The sequence below is a fragment of the Bombus huntii genome, chromosome 3, assembly GCF_024542735.1.
Source record: "Bombus huntii isolate Logan2020A chromosome 3, iyBomHunt1.1, whole genome shotgun sequence".
NCBI classification, from domain to species: domain Eukaryota; kingdom Metazoa; phylum Arthropoda; class Insecta; order Hymenoptera; family Apidae; genus Bombus; species Bombus huntii.
This window is the reverse complement of record NC_066240.1, coordinates 19,569,444-19,593,290: the sequence shown is the minus strand read 5'-3', so window position 1 is coordinate 19,593,290 and position 23,847 is coordinate 19,569,444. Positions and strand designations below refer to the sequence as shown.

The 23,847-nt window shown below is 40.7% G+C and overlaps 3 protein-coding genes across 5 annotated transcripts in view; 2 read left to right on the top strand and 1 right to left on the bottom strand.

Moving 5' to 3' along the window:
* LOC126863432 (flotillin-2) overlaps positions 1-23,847 on the bottom strand; it is an 87,561-nt gene that overhangs the window by 57,902 nt on the left and 5,812 nt on the right. The gene's annotated exons all lie outside the window — the stretch shown is intronic.
* LOC126863428 (glucose dehydrogenase [FAD, quinone]-like) lies at positions 725-5,898 on the top strand. Of its 2 annotated transcripts, XM_050613579.1 has the most exons (4): positions 725-2,353; positions 3,178-3,399; positions 3,739-4,052; positions 4,389-5,898. In XM_050613579.1, exons 2-4 carry the CDS (start codon positions 3,262-3,264, stop codon positions 5,800-5,802), a joined length of 1,866 nt encoding a protein of 621 aa, XP_050469536.1. In that variant the 5' UTR covers positions 725-2,353; positions 3,178-3,261; the 3' UTR covers positions 5,803-5,898. The 2 variants fall into 2 exon arrangements, with proteins under 2 accessions (XP_050469536.1, XP_050469537.1); XM_050613580.1 differs by having other exon boundaries at positions 725-3,399.
* Positions 14,944-23,775, top strand: LOC126863425 (glucose dehydrogenase [FAD, quinone]). Its single transcript, XM_050613573.1, has 2 exons — positions 14,944-15,336; positions 21,623-23,775. Exon 2 carries the CDS (start codon positions 21,793-21,795, stop codon positions 23,671-23,673), a length of 1,881 nt encoding a protein of 626 aa, XP_050469530.1. The 5' UTR covers positions 14,944-15,336; positions 21,623-21,792; the 3' UTR covers positions 23,674-23,775.

The window sequence follows — 23,847 nt, the reverse complement described above, 5'->3', positions numbered from 1 at the left end:
GGCACGTGTGACGCCACACAGACACCTACACAGGTCACACTCGCTACCGCATAGAGAGTGGGGTTCACAACCTTTTCAAGGGCCATGGGTCACTAAGTCAATCGGACTGACTAGTCCGAGAATAACTAGCCAACTATCTACATTCCACAACACACTTATATTTCTTGTAATAATTGTTTAATAAATATCACATAATATTATTTCAACACAGACATTGTGTCTTCCACGGATTATTAATCTTAATTCCGAGATTAAATTCTAACGCCAAGATTCGGATGATTTCATCGTTACTTACACAATACGGACACTGTCGATATTTTCGCAGTGAAAAGACGAGATATTACGTCTCTTTTTAATGGCAGCATTCGTATGAATACCTCTATTTGTTGTTTTCCGGATAAACGTTTTAAGGATTTGTATTTTCATACAGTTATCAATTCCGAAACGAATGATATAAAAATTCTTAGATCGAGTAATAAGCTCATTCGCGTTTTCATAAAACAACAGGCCAAGTCTTATCATTTACTCTAATTTACTCAATAATTTTATAATTTAGTCATTCGTCTCGGTAACGAATCTCGGCAACGGTATCTCGCAACGCTAAACGCTCGTGTTACGTTCGAAAATTTTAGAATTAGTAACGATGATGTCGAACGAGTGAAGCGATGCGGAAGTGGCGAACGAGGCCATTCGGAGTAGGAGGAGGAAGACCGAGGTTTCTTTCACCGCAATTTTCGATCGAAGGCCAAGGTTAACTGGAAAAACGGAGCGAGTCAGAAGACGCGAACTAGAAACGATGCACGAGCGACCGAATTCGATGCACAAAAGCGTCAACCATCCTGAATGGCACGCGGACCGTAGAAGACGAGAGAAAGTATCCGCGTGGTTCGATGCGAGATTCCGTGGCTTCCGTCACGGAGGCAAAGAGAAAGACTCACGACCCGACACGCGTACAAAGACTCTTAATTCGGTTCCCTTTATGGCGAACGTTGGAACGATTCCATAATGATGCAGTTCTGTTTGGAGAAATTAGATTTTACCGGGCAACGAAACGGACGAAAATATTTTGCAAATGATCGGACAAACGAAAATAACTAGAAAATACGAGATTACAAACGAAATCTTAGCGAGATACGTATAACGATCTGGCTGTGCTCCCTTTCTCTCTCTCTCTCTCTCTCTCTCTCTCTCTCGCTCTCTCTCTCTCTCTCTCTCTCTCTCTCGCTCTCTATCTCTCTCACTTGGAAAGTACACGTATAATTTTCCTACATTTAAAAATATTTATAATTTGTATTATTCGTATATTGCTGTACTTAATTAGCCTTAATTACGAGCTTATCGGTTTCGTACCACTTTGAAAAACTTTCCATTATTTCTGACGGCTTGGGATGGCTTTTGTCAGATACGTAGGTACATTCTTTAGTTAATATACCGCACTTTCGGTATTGTTTTAAATCGATGGAATGGGTCCAAGTGTATTTTTGTGACTTTAATAAAGAATTAAATAAATCAAAATATTTTCCCTTCGCTATGTATTAAAAGTTTCTTTGTGCTCGTAATTCGCGATAGCTGAGCCTCGACATTCCGAAGCTCTTCTCATATTTCTTTCCTCTCATCTATATATCATAGAACAAATTTTCTTAAGATACGGTTCACACGCTCAGAGATTAGATGGAAGGAGAATAAATGAAAATGGAAAAGAGCCGTAGATAGATTAGCGAACAAAAGGAAAAAAGGGCGATCGCGTAATCTAGATGGAGAAGCGCAGCGGAAAAGACCGGCCACGCAAACCAGCGAACAAACGGTACGGGCTCAGGACGTGATTTCAGGAGGCCTCGGGAAAGGAGGCGCCTCTCGCCACGTTTGGTTTTCACTCTCGGCACTCGGTGTTCGAGTCAGTGCCGCTGGTGCTGTGTTTTCTCGCTGCCATTTGCCGGCACACGTTCGTCGTATACACGAATCGCCAAGCGTTTTAAACTTTTCCGCGTGCACAAGCTCGGAAGCTTGCTCGAGAAAGCTGGTGGTGTCATGAAAAAGTGCAACACGTAGAACGAGGACGAACAAATGTGACCGTATAAAATATCCGGGCAATCGACATTGACAAAATGGTTTAAAACGGTTGAAAAGTTATTTACAATAGTGGTCGCTACTTGTAATAGTGAATGTTAAAAAGTTTAAATTTACAGCGATTGGAATGTCGTGATTGAACGTTATTCGAATACGTAATATATGAAAAAGGAAGGAACGAAGATATTATACTTTCCACAGTGGCAAATATGTTTTAACGAAACAAGGAAAAAAGGGAACAGCATAAATTTATTTGTTCGGAAATTCAATCCAATTACGATAACCGGTATGATAAATGACACGTTCGCGGCTATTAACGAAGAGTTATTTAAACAATTTGCTTTTAATTGGAAGTAATCTTATATTTCTGCTTATTAGCAACCTCTGTATAATTTAATATTCCGTTCGTTATTCGAATAAATATTCATATGATTTTCTAACTGATAATTATTTGGCGCGCGCAATTTTTTTCATCCGTTTCGTGATCGTTACAATGATAGAAACTAGTATAGACTATGTTGCGTCGGGCAACACTCTACGTAAACCAGGCCACACACCGCGGGCGAGATGACAGCTAGATTTTTTTTTTGTGTTTTTATTTATTTATTAAAATTACAATCAATTCTCGCGGACAGCTAGATGTCTTCGGATCCTTACTGCGTACCCTTCGTAAATCTCAGGAATTTCCTAGTCGAGATCCTCCGAACCGAACAGATATTCTTTCGCTGAATTGTTTCCTAAAGTTTATTGTCCACCACGGGTTGACACGGGAAAGTTGCCTTTTCTCACGTATGAAGGCCTTCCACTAGCAACTTTATCTCGAGAGCGATTAGCATCCTTTCTCACCCACCACTATAGCAAATAACCAAGTAACAACGAAGCCTATTTCTCTCGCTCTCTTAGCCAAAATCGTCACCAACAAATCCGATGATCCGTTAGACACAGCCATCCTTAGTTTTCCTCCGCCACAGCATCATCACCGAACTTTACTGATTTTCCATCTTTCAAACAGTCAACATCGTGCTTGCACCGTTGGCGTGCTTCCTCGCGATCGCGTCTCTCCGCGAGTGGTCGAAACAGACTACTACAATTAAATTTTGTAAATTCTAGATAATTTGGCGTTCGTGGAAGTTTCGAGCGCCACATCAGTCTCGCCGAATAGACGTGGTTCTCACGAGGTGGAATTAAGTGGAAATGGCAATAGGGGTAACTACTTTGCTAGGTACTGCATCGGTCCTCGGATTCAGCCTGATTCCTCTCCTAGCGATCGGCTTCTCCGTATTTCGCTACAACCAAGTGGATCCAGAATCTCATCCGACCGATACCCACCAGGTATTTTTCGAATGTTAATATACGTAAACCATACAAAACGCTTTTGTAGGATCATAAATGCACGCGAGTGACGCAAAGAGAGTTCGTTGTTATATATCAGTTATAAAACTGTTCCCTTCAGTAACATTATTTTCATCGAACTGTTCGTTAAGCAGAAATCCATAGTCGTCGTTACCGACAGTCGGCAAAACAGACACATAGATCTTTAAACCTGAGTCGAGTCGCTTTCGATTCACCGTTTCGAACAAATTCCAAAAGTTCCAAGATATCGCTTTTCAAATCGATCAAGTATCGTACGAACGTTGCTTGCATACGATTAACTTATGTTTTTCGTTTCAGCTTCTACGAATGTACGATTTCATAGTGATCGGTGGAGGAAGCGCGGGTGCGGTGATAGCATCGAGATTGTCAGAGGTATCGAATTGGACTGTGTTGCTCGTGGAAGCGGGCGGTGACGAAAATGAAATTTCGGACGTCCCCGTATTGGCTGCGTATAGTCAGTTCTCGGAAATGGATTGGAAATACCAAACTTCGCCACCGACCGTTTCGGCTTATTGCCTCGCCATGATCGGCGATAGATGCAACTGGCCACGTGGAAAGGTGCTTGGTGGCAGCAGCGTGTTGAACGCCATGATTTATGTCCGGGGTAATCGGTAATTCAGGATCGATTAATCGAATCTTTGATTTCTTTTTCAAAAGTGGACAACGTAGTTCAATAGTGGTGGATTTTCTAGTTATCTCGTTTAACGATCGATTACGCGAGGCATAAAAAGAGAAAAGAATCAATATGAAAGAAAAATATAAAAAGTACATTATCGGAATCTAAAAGAAAATTGTGACGGAAGTTTGTATCTTATAAATTTATACATGAGCTTAAATATAACAAGTTTACGTGTAGACAGGATTAACAGAGAGATATTTTAATTTCGTTTGTCGTCGCGTCCCGCGTTTCCCGTCATCTTTCGCCATAACGATCTTAATTATTTCAGCCGTGACTACGACAATTGGGCCAGACTGGGCAACGTCGGCTGGAGTTACGACGAGGTTCTGCCGTACTTCCTGAAATCCGAGGACAACCGCAATCCCTACCTCGCAAGGACGCCCTATCATGCCATGGGTGGTTACCTGACCGTGCAAGAGTCTCCGTGGAGAACACCGTTATCGATCGCGTTTTTGCAAGCTGGTCAGGAGCTTGGCTATGAGAATCGAGACATAAACGGCGCGCGTCAGACCGGTTTCATGTTAACCCAGTCAACGATACGTCGAGGCAGTCGTTGCTCCACCGCGAAAGCGTTCTTGAGACCGGTGAAGCACAGGCAGAATCTCCATATAGCGATGAACTCGCAAGCGTTGAGGGTGGTGTTCAACGACGACAAGAGAGCCACCGGTATCGAGATCCTTAGGGGTGGTCGTCAGCAAGTAATAAGAGTCAGACGGGAGATCGTTTTATCGGCTGGCACGATCAACTCGGCCCAACTGCTGATGTTATCCGGAATCGGGCCTAGAGAACACTTGGCGGAGTTCGATATACCCGTGATATCGGATTTGAGAGTCGGCGACAATCTTCAGGACCATGTGGGTCTTGGTGGACTGACGTTCGTAGTCAACGAACCAATCAGCCTCAAGAAGGACCGTTATCAAACCATTCCCGTGATGCTGGAGTACGTTCTAAACGAAAGGGGTCCGATGACCAATCCCGGAATAGAAGGATTGGCCTTCGTCAACACCAGATACGCGAACAAATCGGACGACTATCCCGATGTTCAGTTCCATTTCGGCCCAAGTTCTGTCAATTCCGACGGTGGAGATCAGATTAAGAAGATCTTAGGTCTGCGAGATAGAGTGTACAATACCATGTACAAACCGCTGACTCACGCTGAAACATGGTCCATTCTGCCGCTTCTATTGAGACCCAGAAGTTCCGGTTGGCTGCGCTTAAAGAGCAAGAACCCATTAGTATATCCAGATATTAATCCGAATTATTTCACCCACAAAGAGGACATGGACGTTCTTATCGATGGCATAAGGATCGCGTTACAGTTATCCAACACGACGGCCTTTCAGAGATTCGGTTCCAGGCCACACACTATCCGTATGCCTGGATGCCACAGGTATCTATTCGACACTTACGATTATTGGGAATGCGCGATTCGACATTTCACTTTTACGATTTATCATCCCACCGGAACCTGCAAAATGGGTCCAAAGAGCGACTCTACGGCTGTCGTGGATCCGAGATTAAGAGTGTACGGGGTGAAAGGGTTGAGAGTGGCAGACGCGTCGATCATGCCCACGATCGTCAGTGGAAATCCGAACGCTCCTACTATTATGATCGGTGAAAAGGCAAGCGATATCATCAAGGAGGACTGGATGTACAAGAGAGAACGATACGTGGGAAGGTAGTCAACGCAGGAAGGATCAACGACCCTTTGAAACGATTTCCGTTGTTTAAAATGCTTAGAACGTGAAAACGCGATTAACGGAGTAACGCTTCGGAACGGAAAATCAGCGATACTCGCCTCCAAACGCGTAAGAAAGCACTAAACGCATGTATTTTTCACAACGACTTAACTTTCAAGGACGACTTGCGGGAAAACTCATAACGAAAGCCACCAATGATACCAAACCGTTACACCTGTACCTCATCTCCAAGAGATATAATTACTCTCGGATAAACCAAACGTACCTTGCTACCTAACAAAATAGCTTTATACCTTTCCGCGTTTATCAGTAATATTTATCGGTAAATCTTTATTTATTTCCTATTAATATAAACAATTTGTAAATATATTCTCTATTCGGAAAGAATAATTTAAACGTGCCATTTCTCACAGAAATACAGACGTTCGACGAGAGTAGCAAACCTCGTATAATAATACAATATTAAGGGTAATTAATTACCTATAAAAATATAGGAATTGTGTATATAAAGGGCGGTAGATTAGAAAAAGCTAGATTACAACATTAATAGATACAGGATATTTTACATATGTAAATAAAACAAACATAATTTTTTATATGTCGGAGATGAAAGGACAGAGGGGGACTTTCCGTCTGGAATGTTGGGAAAAAGCCCAATACCCTAATCCAGACTTTTACTATAGCTACACTTAAGCAATAAAAATAAGAAATAGTTTTAATGTTCCAATCTGGCTTTGTGACGATAGGTTCGGGCTCGAAGTGACATAGCGGGTCACTAGACGTAGCCACGGTCACGGGAGGGACGCGTACCTGACAGAGGTATGGAATGATTATATGGCTCTCCTTAAAAACAAAGATTGACCCGAGAGGTGGGGAGAGGAATATATAAGGACAGTTCCACTTGGATTTTTTTTCGCTCTTCCTCTTTCTTTGGCTTGGAGTTCTAGCAGATAAGTTACTTGTACGTGGAGTCATACGTGGATCAGATCGCATTCGTCATCCCGTTGACCGTGGATTCGTTAACGAACCTGAAGCCATTGTCACTAGCTTCGCGAGTACCTAATCGCCGTGATTAACTGTTAATATTGTAACAACCCCGTTATTGCAATAAACTACACCTGTGTTGTACGGCATCAATGGCTAATTCCCGCGAAGATACATCCGACGCCCACAATCTTACTCCCAGTGGTAATCCGACATATATTATTATTTATATATTATGGTATTAAAGATAAAGAACTGCGATACAAAAATACCATATTATGCAAGAATTATATGTATAAAAGAACAGAGACTCAATATAACGGAACATATATGTCGGGTAAACATTGGAATTTAGGGCGCGTAACAATTCTTCGTTTGGATTAGCCATCGTTTTACAAAACAGAGATTATATTTACGCATATATACAAGACTTTACAAAGTATAACGAATAATAAGATTAACAAATAATAAGTTTAACGAATAATAAGATTAACGAATAATATGTTTTACGAATAATAAGTTTAACGAATAATGAGTTTAATGAACGCTATTAACAATGTTCTTGGGTTCAAACGAATCCACGGTCAACGGGATAACTCTTTACTATGCATAGAATAATTTTAGGCACAAAAATACGATTGACGAGACGCTCGGTAAAACTGCTCGATGCGTCACTCTCCAAGGCGATCGCACGAATAATAATCTGATGGAAATTTTCCTCGCTGTACGATTGCATTTGTTTGTTATATGCTCGTTGGAAGCATCGAGAAGGTTCCAATCGCCGTTGCTAGGCAGTTTCTGTCTGGAGTTTGATTATTAATATAACGTGTGTCCCATTATTATATCGGCACCTCCGAGGTACAATCCCATGTGGCCAGGCCCGTTCTTGAGGCCGTATGCCGCCACAACCACATTTCTAGGGAGAACCATACAACCACTACACACCTCCGTCAGGCAAAACGTTCATCCCGTGACCGTGGCTACGTTCGGCGACCAGTTATCAACCTCGAGCCGAATTTCGCTATCACAAATCTCGAACAATTACAATCAGATCGAACGACAACAATTGCTTAATTACAGCTATGATAAAATCTAGGCTAAAGCATTAGAGGACTTTCCCAAAATTGCAAAGGGAAGGCTGCTCCGGTTTTCCTTCCATCTCCGACATATATATATATACTCCCCATTTATATCGCTTTATTTATATCATATCATCTACGGAATGTAAATAAAGCTCTGTATTTTAAGTCGTTTCTTAACCGCTATCATCTTTCTAACCTAACTCGCGCTATGTCTCGCATCAGCGAGCAAGGACAATGATCTCTGTTCGAATTTGAAATGAAAAGCAAGAAAATCACACGAATCGCGTCAATCGCGACTTTAGAAATTTTAGTTCATCAATTTTATTTGTATGCCGCCTATCTACGCGCATCGATCGAATATTCTCACATCACCTCATCGATCTATCCAATGATTTTTGTCTTTATCTAATTGCTCTCACGGAGGATACCTGGATCGCGAGACGAGAGCGTGTAATGCGAACTCGGAAGAACGTGGATCGTGGGCGAACTTTCGTTTCACGAGCGAATCGCTTTACGTAACCAGGTTCCGTGCCAAAAGTTTCGTTGTAGAATACGAATTCTCCCGTTGCTTTCTGCATCGCGTTTCCGCTTCCTAGTTTCCTGGCGCGCGTTGAATTAGGCAGAATCTTCGTTATTTTTATGCGAATCTCGCTCGTCGTTGCGCTGAACGAGCACCTTGCAATTAACCTCTTGTTGCCTTACCATTTGCTTTAAAACGCACGCACTCGTTCGGGCTACGCCACGACTCTATGTACTCGAGCCCATCCAGAGATAAGCGGTCTGTGTAATTCAATTTGACGATCGTACTCCGAACACTCTGTATGATACCCGTTTAAAATTCCCATTCGAAATAACGTTCATAGTCCACCTTCTTTCTTTCACCCTACTACTGTGCCTATGTATCGTTAGCTCAACTAGGATAATCGTTTCCGGAAAAAGGGCTCATAAACCGAAGAGACAAATCGAGTAAATCGGATCGCAAGTTTTCGTGGTTGCCACGATTGCACGCAACGAGGACCAACCGAGCACGAGTATACAAAAATCTCAATTGTTGGAATACCGAGACGAAACATTTAGGGCAACATTTTTATACATATAGCAGTTGGTTAAAAATGATTTACCGAAAAAAGATCGATCGAGTTAGTGGTTTTTAACCACTGTTTCCTGGAGTATTACTATTCCGCGAAATTAAACGTTCCATTTTTGCGAAAGAATTGTTTTAGCTACAGCTTTTACCGATATAACGTTTTCTTTGTCATTTGTGTTCTTTTTTTACCGTTATATAATCTGCCAACTATAAATTTTAAGAGAAACTACGTTTACGTACATTTTCGTTGTCTGTTTCACGACATTACGATTAGCGATTATCGGTGCTCTGCCAATTTTCCTTATAATCTCGAAAGTGTTCCGTAACTTCGAAAAGGTTGAGAACAACTGATCGATGAGAGAGGCTTCGCGTGCGCGCCAGTTTCTTTCCTACGAGGAGACTGTGATACGATGAAACCAACTATGACAGAAATTAATCGCGATCTTTATTCGAGCCTCTATCGAATCCTGACGTCTCTCCGCGAATGTTGCACCGCGTTTATCCCTGCGAAACTCAATGGCAACGCGTCAACCATACTCAAATACTCAATTTTTCTTTTGTTCATACTTAATATCAGCTTTACAAATTTCTACTAAAAGCGTACCTAATAACATTCAATTTTCTACCTCGATCAGCACGATGCGTCGAACATTCAACTAGTATACGCATCCATTGCGAATAAGGAAAGGATTCCATGCTATGGAAAATTCAGTCGATGCGACTTTGCGTTTGCGTTCCGGAGTTTCTTACTTTCACCGAGCCATCTTAAATTTGCGTGTGCAAACACTGATATATCCTCGATCTAAACGAATCTCGTTTGGATCTAGTAATAATACCAGACTCGTAGCGCAACAATACGATTCAAACTACGTTAGATTTCCCTATCTCAATGATCGTGAAATCGTTTCTTCTTGCTTTATTCGCGGACGGTTTGCGTCTGTTTTACGATTTTGTATCGCATATATCTCGATTCACCGAGGTTTCACTGCAAGTAGACCGTTCCGAAGGAAGTTGAAGATGGAAAGCAACGATAGACACCGTTAGGGCGTACCGAAGTACATCGTAATAGACGAAATAGTTTTTTTAAAATGTGATATATACCTATGTGTTTCAGTATAGACTATGACAATTGTCTTTATATGTACGTGTTATTTTACATACACAGCCATGGCGTCAAACACGCTCGTACATAGTTTCGTTTATTCCTAGTACTTGATTTTAGACGACCGTTATTTGCTCATAGTCATCTAACGAAACGATATAACTTGTTAAACAATCATTTCGGAATTCGATAAATATTATTATTTTATCTTATCTTATAACTATTATTTTATCAATGGCAAATAAATCAATATCGACACGTTTACGATCAAGAGATACGTCGCTTTTGCATTTCGTTTTAAACTATTAAACTTATTGTAATTACGGAGAATTGGTAGCTGCGACCTAATATCTAGTTACTTTAAAGCTGCTGACATCTTCGAATTGTCATATTTTAATCTTGTTCCCATTTCAGCGAGCGAAAGGAATTTGTAATATTCTAAGAAGACATTTAGCATAAAATCCAATCTGGGAAACATATATACTGATAAGACTGTCAAGAATGATAAGACGGTCAAAAATGGCCGAAGGAACGTAATGGGATTAAAACTCGTAATTGGACAAAGGAATGAGAGCGAGGTATCTTGTCGATTGGCTCTAACGCAGCGGTGGAATATATCGGAAAGAAATATCGTCGATAGTTTAAAAAACGCCTCGACCATTTAAAATCCTTTAGCCTTGACATTTGATCATAGAGATGGAAAAACGAATACAGGGCAAAACTAGCGAATTTTACAAATTCTTAGGTACATCGTGCGAAGAAAGGTGAGGACAGTGAAAGTCGTGCCGTGATCGGTCGTGTTACGTTTGCAACGGGGCGTGAGTTCATTCGTATTTTCGATTCACGTCGGTACAAGGTACGGGGATATTTTACAGGGGATATAACTATAATAAAAGAAAGCAGTTATGACAGGAGCGAAGCCGCTTAAAGCTAGACACGACGAACACTTTCTTAGACTCCCACTTTCTTAAGCGGCATCAGACGATGGCGTAATTGGGACGATGGTGGCCCCGTCGGGTACAAATGTCCGCTGAGCTACCAAAGATAGCATCGAATATTCACCTTGAAGAATTTAGATTGTTTAAGAATTGCCTAATTTTTCGTTTCGTCGGGAAACTCTTTCAAAATCTCGTTCGCCGTTTTTGGTCATTTACAAATTAACTTTAATGCAGTAATGTGAGAAGCGAAGTAATATGTATAATTGCTTTGGATGAATATTTATCAGATGGAAATAAATGGCGGATAGCATTTATGACTCGAACTTTGCTATTACACCATTCTTTTAGCGAGTCGAAGAAGAATTAATTAATTCCAAATGCGTTAATAAATTACTCGATGTTATCATCGAGAGAAGCCCAAAGAAAATATCACGATCTCTCCTATTTCCTTTTCGTCGATTACGATTCGCTATTATTGTAAACCCCGCTCTCGCCTGTTCCTTGCGAACACGAGTAAACTTGAAATACGCTAGATTAAAAATGAAGGAAACGAAAAGTGGAATTGCGCGTGCGTAACGCAGTAATTGATAATTGATCGCTTACGCGTAATACTCGCGTACCATTAGAAAGTAACGCGTGTTTTTACAGAGCCTGCGTAACACGGTGCAACGTCCACGTTATCGAGGCGATATCAACTATAACCGGAAACGAATTAGTTCGATGCAAGTTCTATCGCACCTGACGACACACTGCCAATTTCACGCGCGAATTAAATTGAAATCTCGAATAAAAGCGATTTTTAAGTTACGCTGTTCCATAACTTTCAAACGGTTAACGTCTTTCTTGTGCTCAACGTTACATCTTCCTCTGACGAAACCCTGCGTCTACTAAAAATGATCGGCAGAGATTGCAGATTCATGCTTTACTGTTAATCAAACTCTGGCTAAAATGTGCTATAGACCCTTGCTCGAGGTTTCCATACAATTCGTCGATATTCGAAAATACCTGACCCAATACTTATGTTATAATCGAGAGAATCGATAAAAAATGCGGTACAATTTTTTTTCAAAAACCAGATAAGTACGATAAACGACACGATCAGGGTTATTAAACATAGCGAAATTTTTCAATCAACAAATTACACTCGTTTTTTTCCTTCCAATAACTGCGTAATCAAAATGTAACGAACCACAAAACATTTAAAATACGCCAATCTGTGATCAATTTTTTTAACAAACAGTCCCAAGTCCAGCTGTTCTCGTTTCTTTTCCTAAACTGCGCAAAATCAACTCACAACACACATAACATACACGTGTCACACTTTAACGAAAAACAAATATTTAAGAAATATTTAGTAGCCAACAATGGCAACAAGTTTATTGGAAAATTCAAACTCGTCGAATGGAAAACAGTGGGTCGATCGAATCCAGCGAGACTGGCGCACGTTTCGAAAAATAATTCAAGTACTGAGTCTTACGCGAGCGAGGCTAGACCAATCACGAAATAATCTTGAATACGATTGGCCATAGGGCGGTGAAAGTTAGGTGAAGGGAAGTTGGAAAAGCATGTACAGAGATACCTATTGGAACAAGGATTGATTTAAAATTCCAGGTAAGGTACATGTAATAATGGTCAAGGTTGTGAATTTTAGGACGCCGACAACGATACAGTGTCGATTTTCATGTTACAGGGGATGTTCACCGAACCATCTCTTTCGATCGCTATTTTAGACGCTTTATATTGGAGCAGTTATTTTAAAACGACGAGTGCAAAAGAAATATGTTTTACATATACACTGACGCTCGTAAGCGTGCGTGAATTTTGGTCACTTTGTATTAAACATATACGAATTAATGGGAAACCAGCAATAAACAACGTTACCTACTATTTTCTTACGTAACCAGCAAATATACGTTACATGAAATATAAATTGTTTGTTTCAAATCTTATCGATAATACGATAAAATTAAGTACACGGTTCGTCAAGATGTTAACCGGTGTTGAATGTTATTGTCACAATCGATCACGATAGTTTCTATCAATTTGGACGAATCTTTTTTAACGTTCCTGCCACTTGACAACTAAATGAGCCGAAAATAATGGACTTCGTAAATAATAACTTTTGTAAGACTAGGTTTTATCGTGTTATAACACTGTGTGACAACTGTGACAAAGGATAAAAAGATTCCGAGTCTATTTGTAACTTTGCGAGTAAATTATATTTTGAAGTAAATAAGCGTCGACAAACTCGTAAACGATAATACACTTGATAATTTCAGTCTCGTACGAGCAGCATGGAAATAAATTTTTCTTGTTTTACGTGTGGCGTTTTACCTGCTGCTTTGCTGATAAGATTGGAGGTGCGCAATCGTTATTATTCTAGCGCTAATTTGCCTAACGTTTTAGCGAATAGCTTCGAATTACGAACTGTCTCGATAAGAAGCACTTTGCGTAACCTGTCCGAACGCGGTGCCCGATGTACCTGAAAAATTGTCGTGTCTCGCGATTTCGAAAAACGAGTCGAATATCGACCGAGCTTGATACGTAATCACGCGTGTGCGTTATTACACGCGTGCCAAAAAGTTACCGCACGAATGTAATAGAACCGGATGTAATCGACGCTAGGAAACAGGATCGAGTCGAGGGACGATGTAGACGTCGATCAGCCGGCCGTTATGTACTTTGCTATATTTCCAGACCGTTGACCCGATCCCGCACTCGACAACAGATTATCAACGCGCGATTTAACTTTTTCGGTTAATTACATTCCACCGGGCGATCATCGAGTCTCAGAAAAACGGACGGTCCTTCGTTTCAGCAGGAGCTTTACATCGGATTCTCAGATATCGGATGAATTTTAGACGCATTTTCAGATGATCTATCGGTGTACTGGTTCCGAGAAGAAAACTCGTACCATAATTGAAACGATTTCTTAATTACACTTGACTGCAAGCGTACAAACAACGTGTCCTAGAAATGGCTGTGTCGTCGTTCTTACGCGATTTTTCAGTAAGAATTTACGTTTAGGTGAAGGGAAAGAACACCGGGGAAACAGACGAATTAAGCTTTCGGGAACTCTTCTTCTTTTCTGTCGAAAATTGTTTTGCACGTTTGAAATATCAGAACGCATAATGGCCACGTATTAAACGAGTCAGAAAAATGTTTACTTCTTGCAGTCCAGTCTTTGTAATTCGCACGAGTGCCTGTCGTTACAGCGACGGTATCCGTTTAAGATAAATCGGTTGACACGAGGAAACGTGTTCGAACGACGAACTGGGTTGTTCGACAGAACTTTCTTTCTCTTACTCGAAATTCGTAGGCAGCTCGTCATCGGTAGTATTGCAAACTCTAGTCGTGATGGAAGTCACGTAGCGATGTCAGATGTTTCACAACACGACACACATTAATCTTCTCGCAAATATACGATCCCAATGTGTTACTTCCCCGCGATAATTGTGTAAAAAAAATAGTTGACCATTACCACGGTAACTGTATAAATCTTATTTGATTATGCGGCGTAATGCAAATGTAATAAAAACAGCCTTAAGGTGGAAACCAAAAAGGTTATATAAATGTTTGAATAAACACGTATTAAGTTTAAGAGTAGATGCTTTCTCGAAAAAATGTAAGCAATTTTCATAGATAGAGCGCGTGTCGCAAGAAGAGATACTCTGTCGAAACTTTGATCGAGAGATCGTACTAAAATCAAAACGTAGAAGACATGGGTCGAAAGAAAGGCGCGTGTCCGAAAGGAAGCGGCAGGAACTCTTACGGATGTAACGTAAAGCGTGTGTACGGAAGGTAATGGCAACCTAGTGTAAGCACCAGCTGTTACCACATTGTTAGGGGGGAGGGGAGGATAGGTGCGCGTAGGTAACCACAGGAAGAGAATACTTTCACTGCCAAACGTACGGTTGGGAGCCTTCGAGAAGGACGAGAAAACCCAGGCATCGGTTAGTCAGACGGATAAGGACGGTGAGAGTAAAACGATCAGAGAGCGTAGTATCGGCACAGTGCTCTATCGTTTTTCCGAGATACTTACCCGTCATTCTACTATCGTTTCGAAACTGGTGAACCACTTGCATCGATCGATCCTGCCGAAAATCGCGCGTCCTCGCGATCGTTCCTGCGTTCATCGTCTAATTCCACCGAGAAGAAAGTAGTTTCATTCCATTTGGTTGGCGATTCGGAATTACGGATCCGCGATACCGATCGATACCATCCATGTAGACGATCCAAATAAAGAGGAAGTCGATTCGAAGGATTTAATGGAAAATCGACAGACTTCATGGGGAGAGAAGCTTCGTAAACATCTTGACGAAGGTAAGCGGTTCGCAAAAGTGTTCGGTTTCTGTTCGGAGATATATTGGCACATGCTCCTCCGACATCACGGGAGAATTCTCCCGGAGAAAGTTCTAAGGACTGCCCGTTAGATAATCCAGGGTCGTCGAAGGAACTTTACAAAGTATAAGAAATATAGAAACCTCTTACGTAGATATATATTATACGAAACATTTTGAAATTTCATTAGCACTGTAACGAGACACGACCGCCGCATCGTTATATTGGAGGCATGTGCAAAGTATTTGAACAGTCAATTATTTACCATAGTGATAAAGCACGATATTTGGTGAAAGCATTTTTAACACTAACTATACGTTTAAGACTATCATTTATGCTGTATACTAATTTTTCGCTAACAATAAGCGTGTATTTGCAATAAATCTCTTGCAACTTCTATATACATTTTTTAAACACGATAGTCGCGTCTTGTTACAGCGCTAACCAGATTTTAGAGATATATGTGTAAGGATATTTCGTAAGATGCACATGATATACGTAGCCAGAAAAATTTTTTGTGGTAAGCGTTCGAATACTTTTGTGAATCACTGCAAGACGAATCTACGGATGTTGAAACGATATAAGGTGAGACATACAGTGAGAAAGATTGATACGGAAATTATCAGAATCGGGTGCGACATTTCAGATATTTCGCGAGAAAGCCAAGTAACGTTGATACAGAGTGTTAGACAGAATTATAACAAACTTGTGTAACTATAGGTTACGCATAGTAAATTTCTCTCTGTTCTGTCCAACTCGAGTAACATATATTCATTCGTAAGAAAATATACAGAGTTTCGAATCTTTAATATTTCTTTCGTTTCTAGCAACCCGATCGTCACTGGCCACGAAAGACGTAATAGCCGATTTTACGAGTTTCCACAAACACAAAAGATATTATCGAATTGTCCAGCAGACGATTTCCCCATCAACTAAACATAAGCGAAATCAGGTTTCTCCCGAGTGTTCGTTTGCAATAGAGTTTGCGATTCTTGTTTGTAAAACGAACGTTCGGTAAACAATTTTTCATTTCCGTGGGACAAGTGAAAGATGTATAGAATATGGAGAAATAATACAATGTTAATCTTGTCATTTTGAATGTATTGAAAAACAGCCGCGCGAACATCTGCAGATTATAATAAAATCGAAGAGTGCGATTCATTTAAAAATCGACTACATGCGATAATAGTCTCAGTAAATATCGTGCACACCGAGAATCGGAGTAATATTCATAGCAGGCAGCATAGATCAAGGCTGTGGAACGGTGACATAGATCTTTACGCTTAGATTGCGTATAGATTTTTACGTTATTCGCTACTGGCGTTGCCATGTGGTGGTATCTAATTGCGTTTCATGAGCGAATCTTTCATATACGAGTCCTTTTCTATTGCAAAACACGATCCGTAACGTTTATCCAAAGTCGTTACTATTTCATTCTGTTTTCCATTATCTTAATTTAATTCAATAACAAATAACTCGAACAAAATTATCGAAAATATCGATATAATACGATATAAGAGTATGTGATTCGAGTAAAGTAGATAATCGATTTAGTAGATCATTTAGTAGATAATAAAAGATAAAGTAAAAAAGAAATAGAGAATAAGAGAAATTTAAGATTACGAGAACTAAAATATCAATTATAAAAGATTCGATACTAAAACGAGCGAAAAGGGAATAAAATAATAAAATAGGTTACAACTTATTTCGTCATTCGTGAGTTTCTAAACAAACGATGAGAGTGTTACATCTGTCTTTTCGCTGTAAACATCTAACATAAGACCGGTTTTACGATATTACGCAGTCTTATGCTATGCGATAAAATTCATACAAAATCCAGATTAGATCCGACCAGATTTCCAGAGATCAATGCTAATGCGTTTAGAAAAAGAAGAAAAGACAAAAAAAATAGACTACAACGCACCGCTATAAATCATTTTATTCAAATATTTTGCCAAAAAAAATACAAAAGTACAAAATATAGAATAAATTAATATAAAAAATAATAAACATAACATATATAAATATATAAATTAACGAAAAAGATAGAAAATAGAATATAATTTCCTGGCGCACCTTTTTAAATATCTCAGCTTACGTAACTCTTTCGTGCTCACCACGAAGACACGCATCTCGAATTCTTGTTTTAAATACATCTCATAGATCTAACACTCCTGCTTAAGATATCAAGAAATTCCAAGAAAGGAAAAAATAGAAGAAATAAAAAAAAAAAAAATAGAAAAAAGAAAGAAATTCAAACAAACTGCATACATCAACGTTACTCATGCTCGATTATCTTATATACTTTCTTTCGCCGTTGAAAGTCATTTAAAGAAAGAAAGTCGCAAGTGGTTACGCAATAACTCTGTAAAATTTTCTCATTGAATCGAGAATGTTTCGTGATGCCTCTCTAATGAAAACAATTTTAATATCATCGTATTTATCATTATTATTACTATCGTTATCGCTATCACCGAGTATCGTCCTTTTTTTTTTTTAAGAAACAGCGAAACATTACACTCGTCACGAACGAAATAATCCACGCAATGAGAGACGTGAACGCGTGTTCCAAGTTTCGACGGATCTCTCCTTTACGTCGCTCAAAGAAAAACTAATTTACGCTGAACTCACGTGGCTGGGTGCTTGGTGATCAAGCAGTCGGCGAAACTCTTACCTGAAACAAGAAAGCAGGATCGTGTACAGGATACGTATCGTCGTTGAAAATGTTAAACGAGTAGTCGATTTGTAGTCGTTAAACGTCAATTTCCAATCACGTTTGTCGGCAGAAATAACGTCTCTATTATAATGGTAACTGGTCGACTTTAACGTCCATGATATATAATAACGTATATTCGTATAGCGAACACGTATAGCGAAACACGACGAGTGCGTTGATCGCGGTGATAAACCTTGATTGATTCGACCAAATAAGCGAATATATTTTGCACGTGACAAAAGTAGTACGTCGTATAATATTTCTGTAATAGGTACTTATTGCACGTACATATATACATATACATGTGTGTGTATGTGTGTGTGTGTGTCTGTCCTATTTTATTTTCCTACTACCAGCAGCATTGTACATTACAATTCCTCTTTTTGTACGCAAATGAGATTTCAACTACAACGCGTCCAAGAAAAAATGTTACAACATTTGACATTATTCACGACATTATTTATGATCGTCTTGAGATAAAAAATGAATGTAATTATCCCCAAGAATCGCGCGCAACGAACAAATATCTCATTACGTAGCGCGAAGAGAGTTACACGTTCGATCTAAATGCGATAATCTAAGAGAATAGAGAACGCGTCTTTCAGAGAGAAAAGTTGCCAATTTCCGCGTTATTTTCTTGCGCGATGCAGAAATTACGAGGCGATAGAGACTATGATTTTTCCTAGCTTGCGTTCTCACCGTTCGTTCGTTCGTTCATCGATTGGAAACAACGTTGTTTCAGTTCGGTTTGCGAGGATCTCTATCCCCGAGACCCATTTCGATGAGCAACAACTCGATAAAATTGCTTTTTTCTCTTTCTTTTTCCATTCTTTTTCCCTTTGATAGAATCGTACGAATATCGCGTTTTCCGCGTTATAACGAACGCAGGTGGTTTTAAAACTTTCTCGTATCTTTTTTTGCCGATGCAAAACACGGGTTCTTTCGTGACTCGGCGGACACGAACGATGGAAATAACATTTTAAGCATAATAGATGCGTTTTCTCCCGAAGCAAATGTAAGATCGACGTATGATACAGCCAGGTTTTTTCTGCGGATATTTCTGCGTTTGAATAATTTAAGCTTGATCAATTTCTCTGTAGCAATTTTGTCTACAGCAGCGGCTTTAGGGAAAATATGGTAGTTAAGATATTAATTGGGCATAATATAATTTATCCAGCTACTCGTTCGTCGAGTAATTCTACGAGTAATTTTATCCATTTAAAAATAAAATAATTTGTGTCACCCATATAGATTTATATTTCTATGGAAAATCATCTTCCACAAACTAACCGGTCGTACAACTTACAAGCAACCATTTATCTACTGCGAAAACCTACAAAGACTCATTCCAGAACCTATTAACCTAAATAAAGCGGTGATCGATCCTCCTACTTACTCTCTCCACTGCTGTTTGCTACATCAGCAATAGTCCAAGCTCGTTAATTGTTACAACAGCGCTCGTTCGATTACGCGTTTCTCGTTCTCTATATCCATTTCGAGAGCAACTTCTATCGTTCTACTCCCGCAACTTTCATCTATTATCGTCAGTCGAACGTTTTATCGCAGTTTCCAGCCGACGATCCACGATCGATAGGCTGCAGATTCGTACTTTCCGGAATATAATTGAAAGAGTAGAACTTGGATAGAAAATTGTTTCGTCTATCAAATGTTATGGAAAGTATTAAACCGTGGATATTTTATATATTATATCTTTTCGCATTATGTGCATTCTGTGAAACTATGCACTCTCGAGTCTCCTATAAATGCATAGAAATTCGCAGTCTAACGATGAGAAATGCTACAAACCTACAAATAAAGTAAGAAATTTCGTTACTCGTAAAATACGAAAGTGCACGTTCTAGATTTAAGACACCAAACGAACGCGTGTATCGGCGGCTACAAGAAGAGAAAAGCAAGGTGCCGCGATATTCGAATAACACGAATCAGGAATACTCGAGTCAGATCAGGAAGATCGTAGCGTAAGCCGAGAGCGTGGATGGTAGTCGAGGCGTAAGAAACGCAAGCAGAGAGAGGACACGTAACATAACCGGCAGAAATCCGTGGACGAAAACGAACGTGACAGAGGTTTACGTGGATGGAACACTTTCACCTTCCCCTGTTACGAGATCACCATCTTACTCATTCTACCGGCAAACACACAACTTGATTAATTTGTAGGCCGGTTTACGCGAGAATTAATCGATAAACCGCGACGCATGCTGCCCGTCAAATCGCGTCGAGTTCCACGTGCTGCTAATTAGGGCCAGCTCTATTTCCTACAATTTTCTTCCTTCCTTCCGCATCGTCCAACAGGATTCGTAGTACGTCGTACTGAAACGCGATTTACCCGCACTGATTACCACGATCGTTTCCTTTCCCTTGCCCGATGAGAAAACTTTAAGCGTCCGGAATTTGAAAGGCAGAAATTGAACGGGGGATCGTGTAATTTCTCGTTTACCGATTTGAAAATCGATGCTTTGTACGCGGGATCGATCGTGCTTAATCGATGTTTTGATTAATCGCGTAATCGTCGAATAGAAGTTGACGTACGAGCCCTAGCGTACAATTGCTAGAACATCTATCTACATACATACGTATATCGCTTGGTAAAACAATTAGAAAAATAGACGATAGACGAGTGGTCAACAGGTTTGCTTGTTTTTGATTTGCAAGTTTTAACGGTAAGCGCACAGTCCTCCGTGAATCGAAAGATTCTCCATTCGTTGAAAGTTTCGGATTATCGATCTCTACGAGCGTCTAATCCATTCTAATTTCTAATTGAAATGCTTGGCAAAATTACTATAGCACAATGTTAACGACTCAATCTCGAGCAATCAAATACAAATAGACTAGCAATTAGAATCTCTCTGCAACTTGTATCTAAGATTCGGTTTCATGAAAGAATAATTATCACTAGTGTCACCAGCCATAATAGTAGACCAACATTTATATCCCAACGATATTTATTTACTAGACCGTAGATGTTTATACAAATTCATATTTTCATGAATATAATTTCAAACTGGAATTATTTAACCCGCTAAAAATTACGATACTTTCGATATTTTCCATATTACATATTCACAAAACGCACGTATTATACAGGGTGGTTGGTAACTGGCGGTACAAGCGGAAAGGGGGTGATTCTAGGCGAGGAAAGGGAGTGATTCTAGGTGAGGAAAGGGGGTGATTCTAGGCGAAAAAAGAAGTCGAAAATATAGAATAAAAATTTTTCGTGCGAGGCTTTGTTTTCGAGAAAATCGACTTTGAATTTTCGCTCGGTACGCGTGCACTTTATCGCGTCTCGTTATAACGGATCTCACTGTAGATCGTTGTCTCGATGGAAAAATTAAAAACAAAAAAAATTTTTATTCTATATTTTCGACTTCTTTTTTCGCGTAGAATCACCCCTTTTCCGCTTGTACCACCAGTTACCAACCACCCTGTTTACGATTCGAGCATTCTTTCGCCGAGAAATTTCCCACGAATGCATAAAAATTGCTTATCTATCTCTTTTATCTGGTCTAACGCTCGTCGTTCGTTTGTTTACAGAGAAGCAATGAAGAACGTAAATCCCCGCGTATCATCCAAAGTACATCGTATCGAGAAAATCGGCACGCGGCCACCAGACATTCTTTCATGATGACATACGAAGCAGCGAAAACACTTCAAAATCGGAAATATTATTCGGTGAAATTTAAGATTCTATCTAGTGGAAAAGAATGGTATTCAGCGCGCTCGTGGTCACGTCAGCCTTGAAGGGTGCTTTGAGCCTGGTGGGCACGAGTTTGTGGCTAATCCCCCTATTAATAGCAGGTCTGTCCTACTATCGATACGATCAACTGGACCCGGAGAGTCGGCCTATCGACAAATATCCTCTCTACGCGGAATACGATTTCGTGATCGTGGGAGCTGGATCAGCCGGGGCTGTCGTAGCTAATCGGCTATCAGAAATATCAAAATGGAACGTTCTTCTACTAGAGGCTGGTCCGGACGAGAACGAAGTAACCGACGTACCTTCGTTGGCGGCGTATCTTCAATTGACGAAATTAGATTGGAAATATAAAACAGAACCGACGGGGAGAGCCTGTCTGGCTATGAAAGGTGGTCGCTGTAATTGGCCTCGTGGCAAAGTTCTAGGTGGCTCGAGCGTGCTCAATTACATGTTATACGTCAGAGGGAACAGACACGATTACGATTACTGGGAGTCGATGGGCAATCCTGGTTGGGGATACGACCAGGCGTTGTATTATTTTAAGAAATCCGAGGATAACAGGAATCCCTACTTGCAGAGGAGTCCGTATCACTCGACTGGTGGGTACTTGACGGTGCAAGAATCTCCGTGGAAGACTCCTTTGGTAGTGGCGTTCGTTCAAGCAGGAACGGAGATGGGCTACGAGAACAGGGATATAAACGGACAAGAGCAAACGGGATTTATGATAGCTCAAGGGACGATCCGCCGAGGTAGCAGATGCTCGACGGCGAAGGCGTTTCTGCGACCAATTCGACTGCGCAGGAACATTCACACCGCCATGAATTCTCACGTAACCAGAGTTCTGATCAACCCTGTCACCATGAAAGCAACAGGCGTCGAGTTTGTCAGGGATGGTCGCAGACAAATGGTCCGAGCGAGAAAGGAAGTGATTCTTTCAGCCGGAGCGATAAATAGCGCTCAGATTCTCATGTTATCCGGTGTAGGACCGAAGGAACACCTGCGTCACGTTGGAATACCGGTGATCAAGGACCTTCGAGTGGGCGACAATCTACAGGATCACGTTGGCATGGGTGGTTTGACGTTCCTGATAGACAAACCCGTGGCTATTGTTCAGGATCGGCTGCAAGCGGCTCCGGTAACGATGCATTACGTGGCGAATGGAAGGGGTCCGATGACCACTCTAGGCGGCGTCGAGGGCTACGCCTTCGTCAACACGAAATACGCCAATCGGTCCATCGATTATCCGGACATTCAATTACACATGGCGCCGGCGTCCATAAATTCAGACGGCGGCGTGCAAGTTAGGAAGATTCTCGGAATAACCGATCAAGTGTACGATACCGTGTACAGACCTATAACGAATAAGGACGCATGGACCATCATGCCTCTTCTGCTCAGGCCTAGATCGAGAGGCACGGTCAGGCTACGTAGTTCCAATCCGTTTCATAGCCCGCTCATCGACGCTAATTATTTCTCCGATCCGATGGACATCGCCACTTTGGTCGAAGGTGCGAAAATCGCGATCAGAGTTAGCGAGGCGAAGGTTTTTAAGCAGTTTGGATCGAGAGTTCACAGGATCAAACTGCCTGGGTGCAAACACCTGAAATTTGCTTCGGACGCGTACTGGGAGTGTCACATTCGACATATTTCGATGACCATTTATCATCCGGTCGGAACAACGAAGATGGGCCCTTCCACCGATCCCACCGCCGTCGTCGATTTTAGGCTGAAGGTACACGGAATCGAAGGGTTGAGGGTGATCGACGCGTCGATCATGCCTACCATTTGTAGCGGAAACACGAACGCGCCGGTAATTATGATCGGAGAGAAGGGAGCTGATCTCGTAAAGAACGATTGGCTGACGGTAGAAACTGCGAGAAGAAGCTAGCGATTTCATATTAGCGAATCGAGTAAAAGTTAGTAAAAAGTTGTTGATCTTTACTAGATATATCTGTTGGTACTTTAGTTACGTTTTGTTGTTGGTAGATTTGTACTCGTGTAACGTATTACTTGCAAAAATATCTGTCTCTTGTGATACATCACTCTTTTGTGTGTTCGTGCG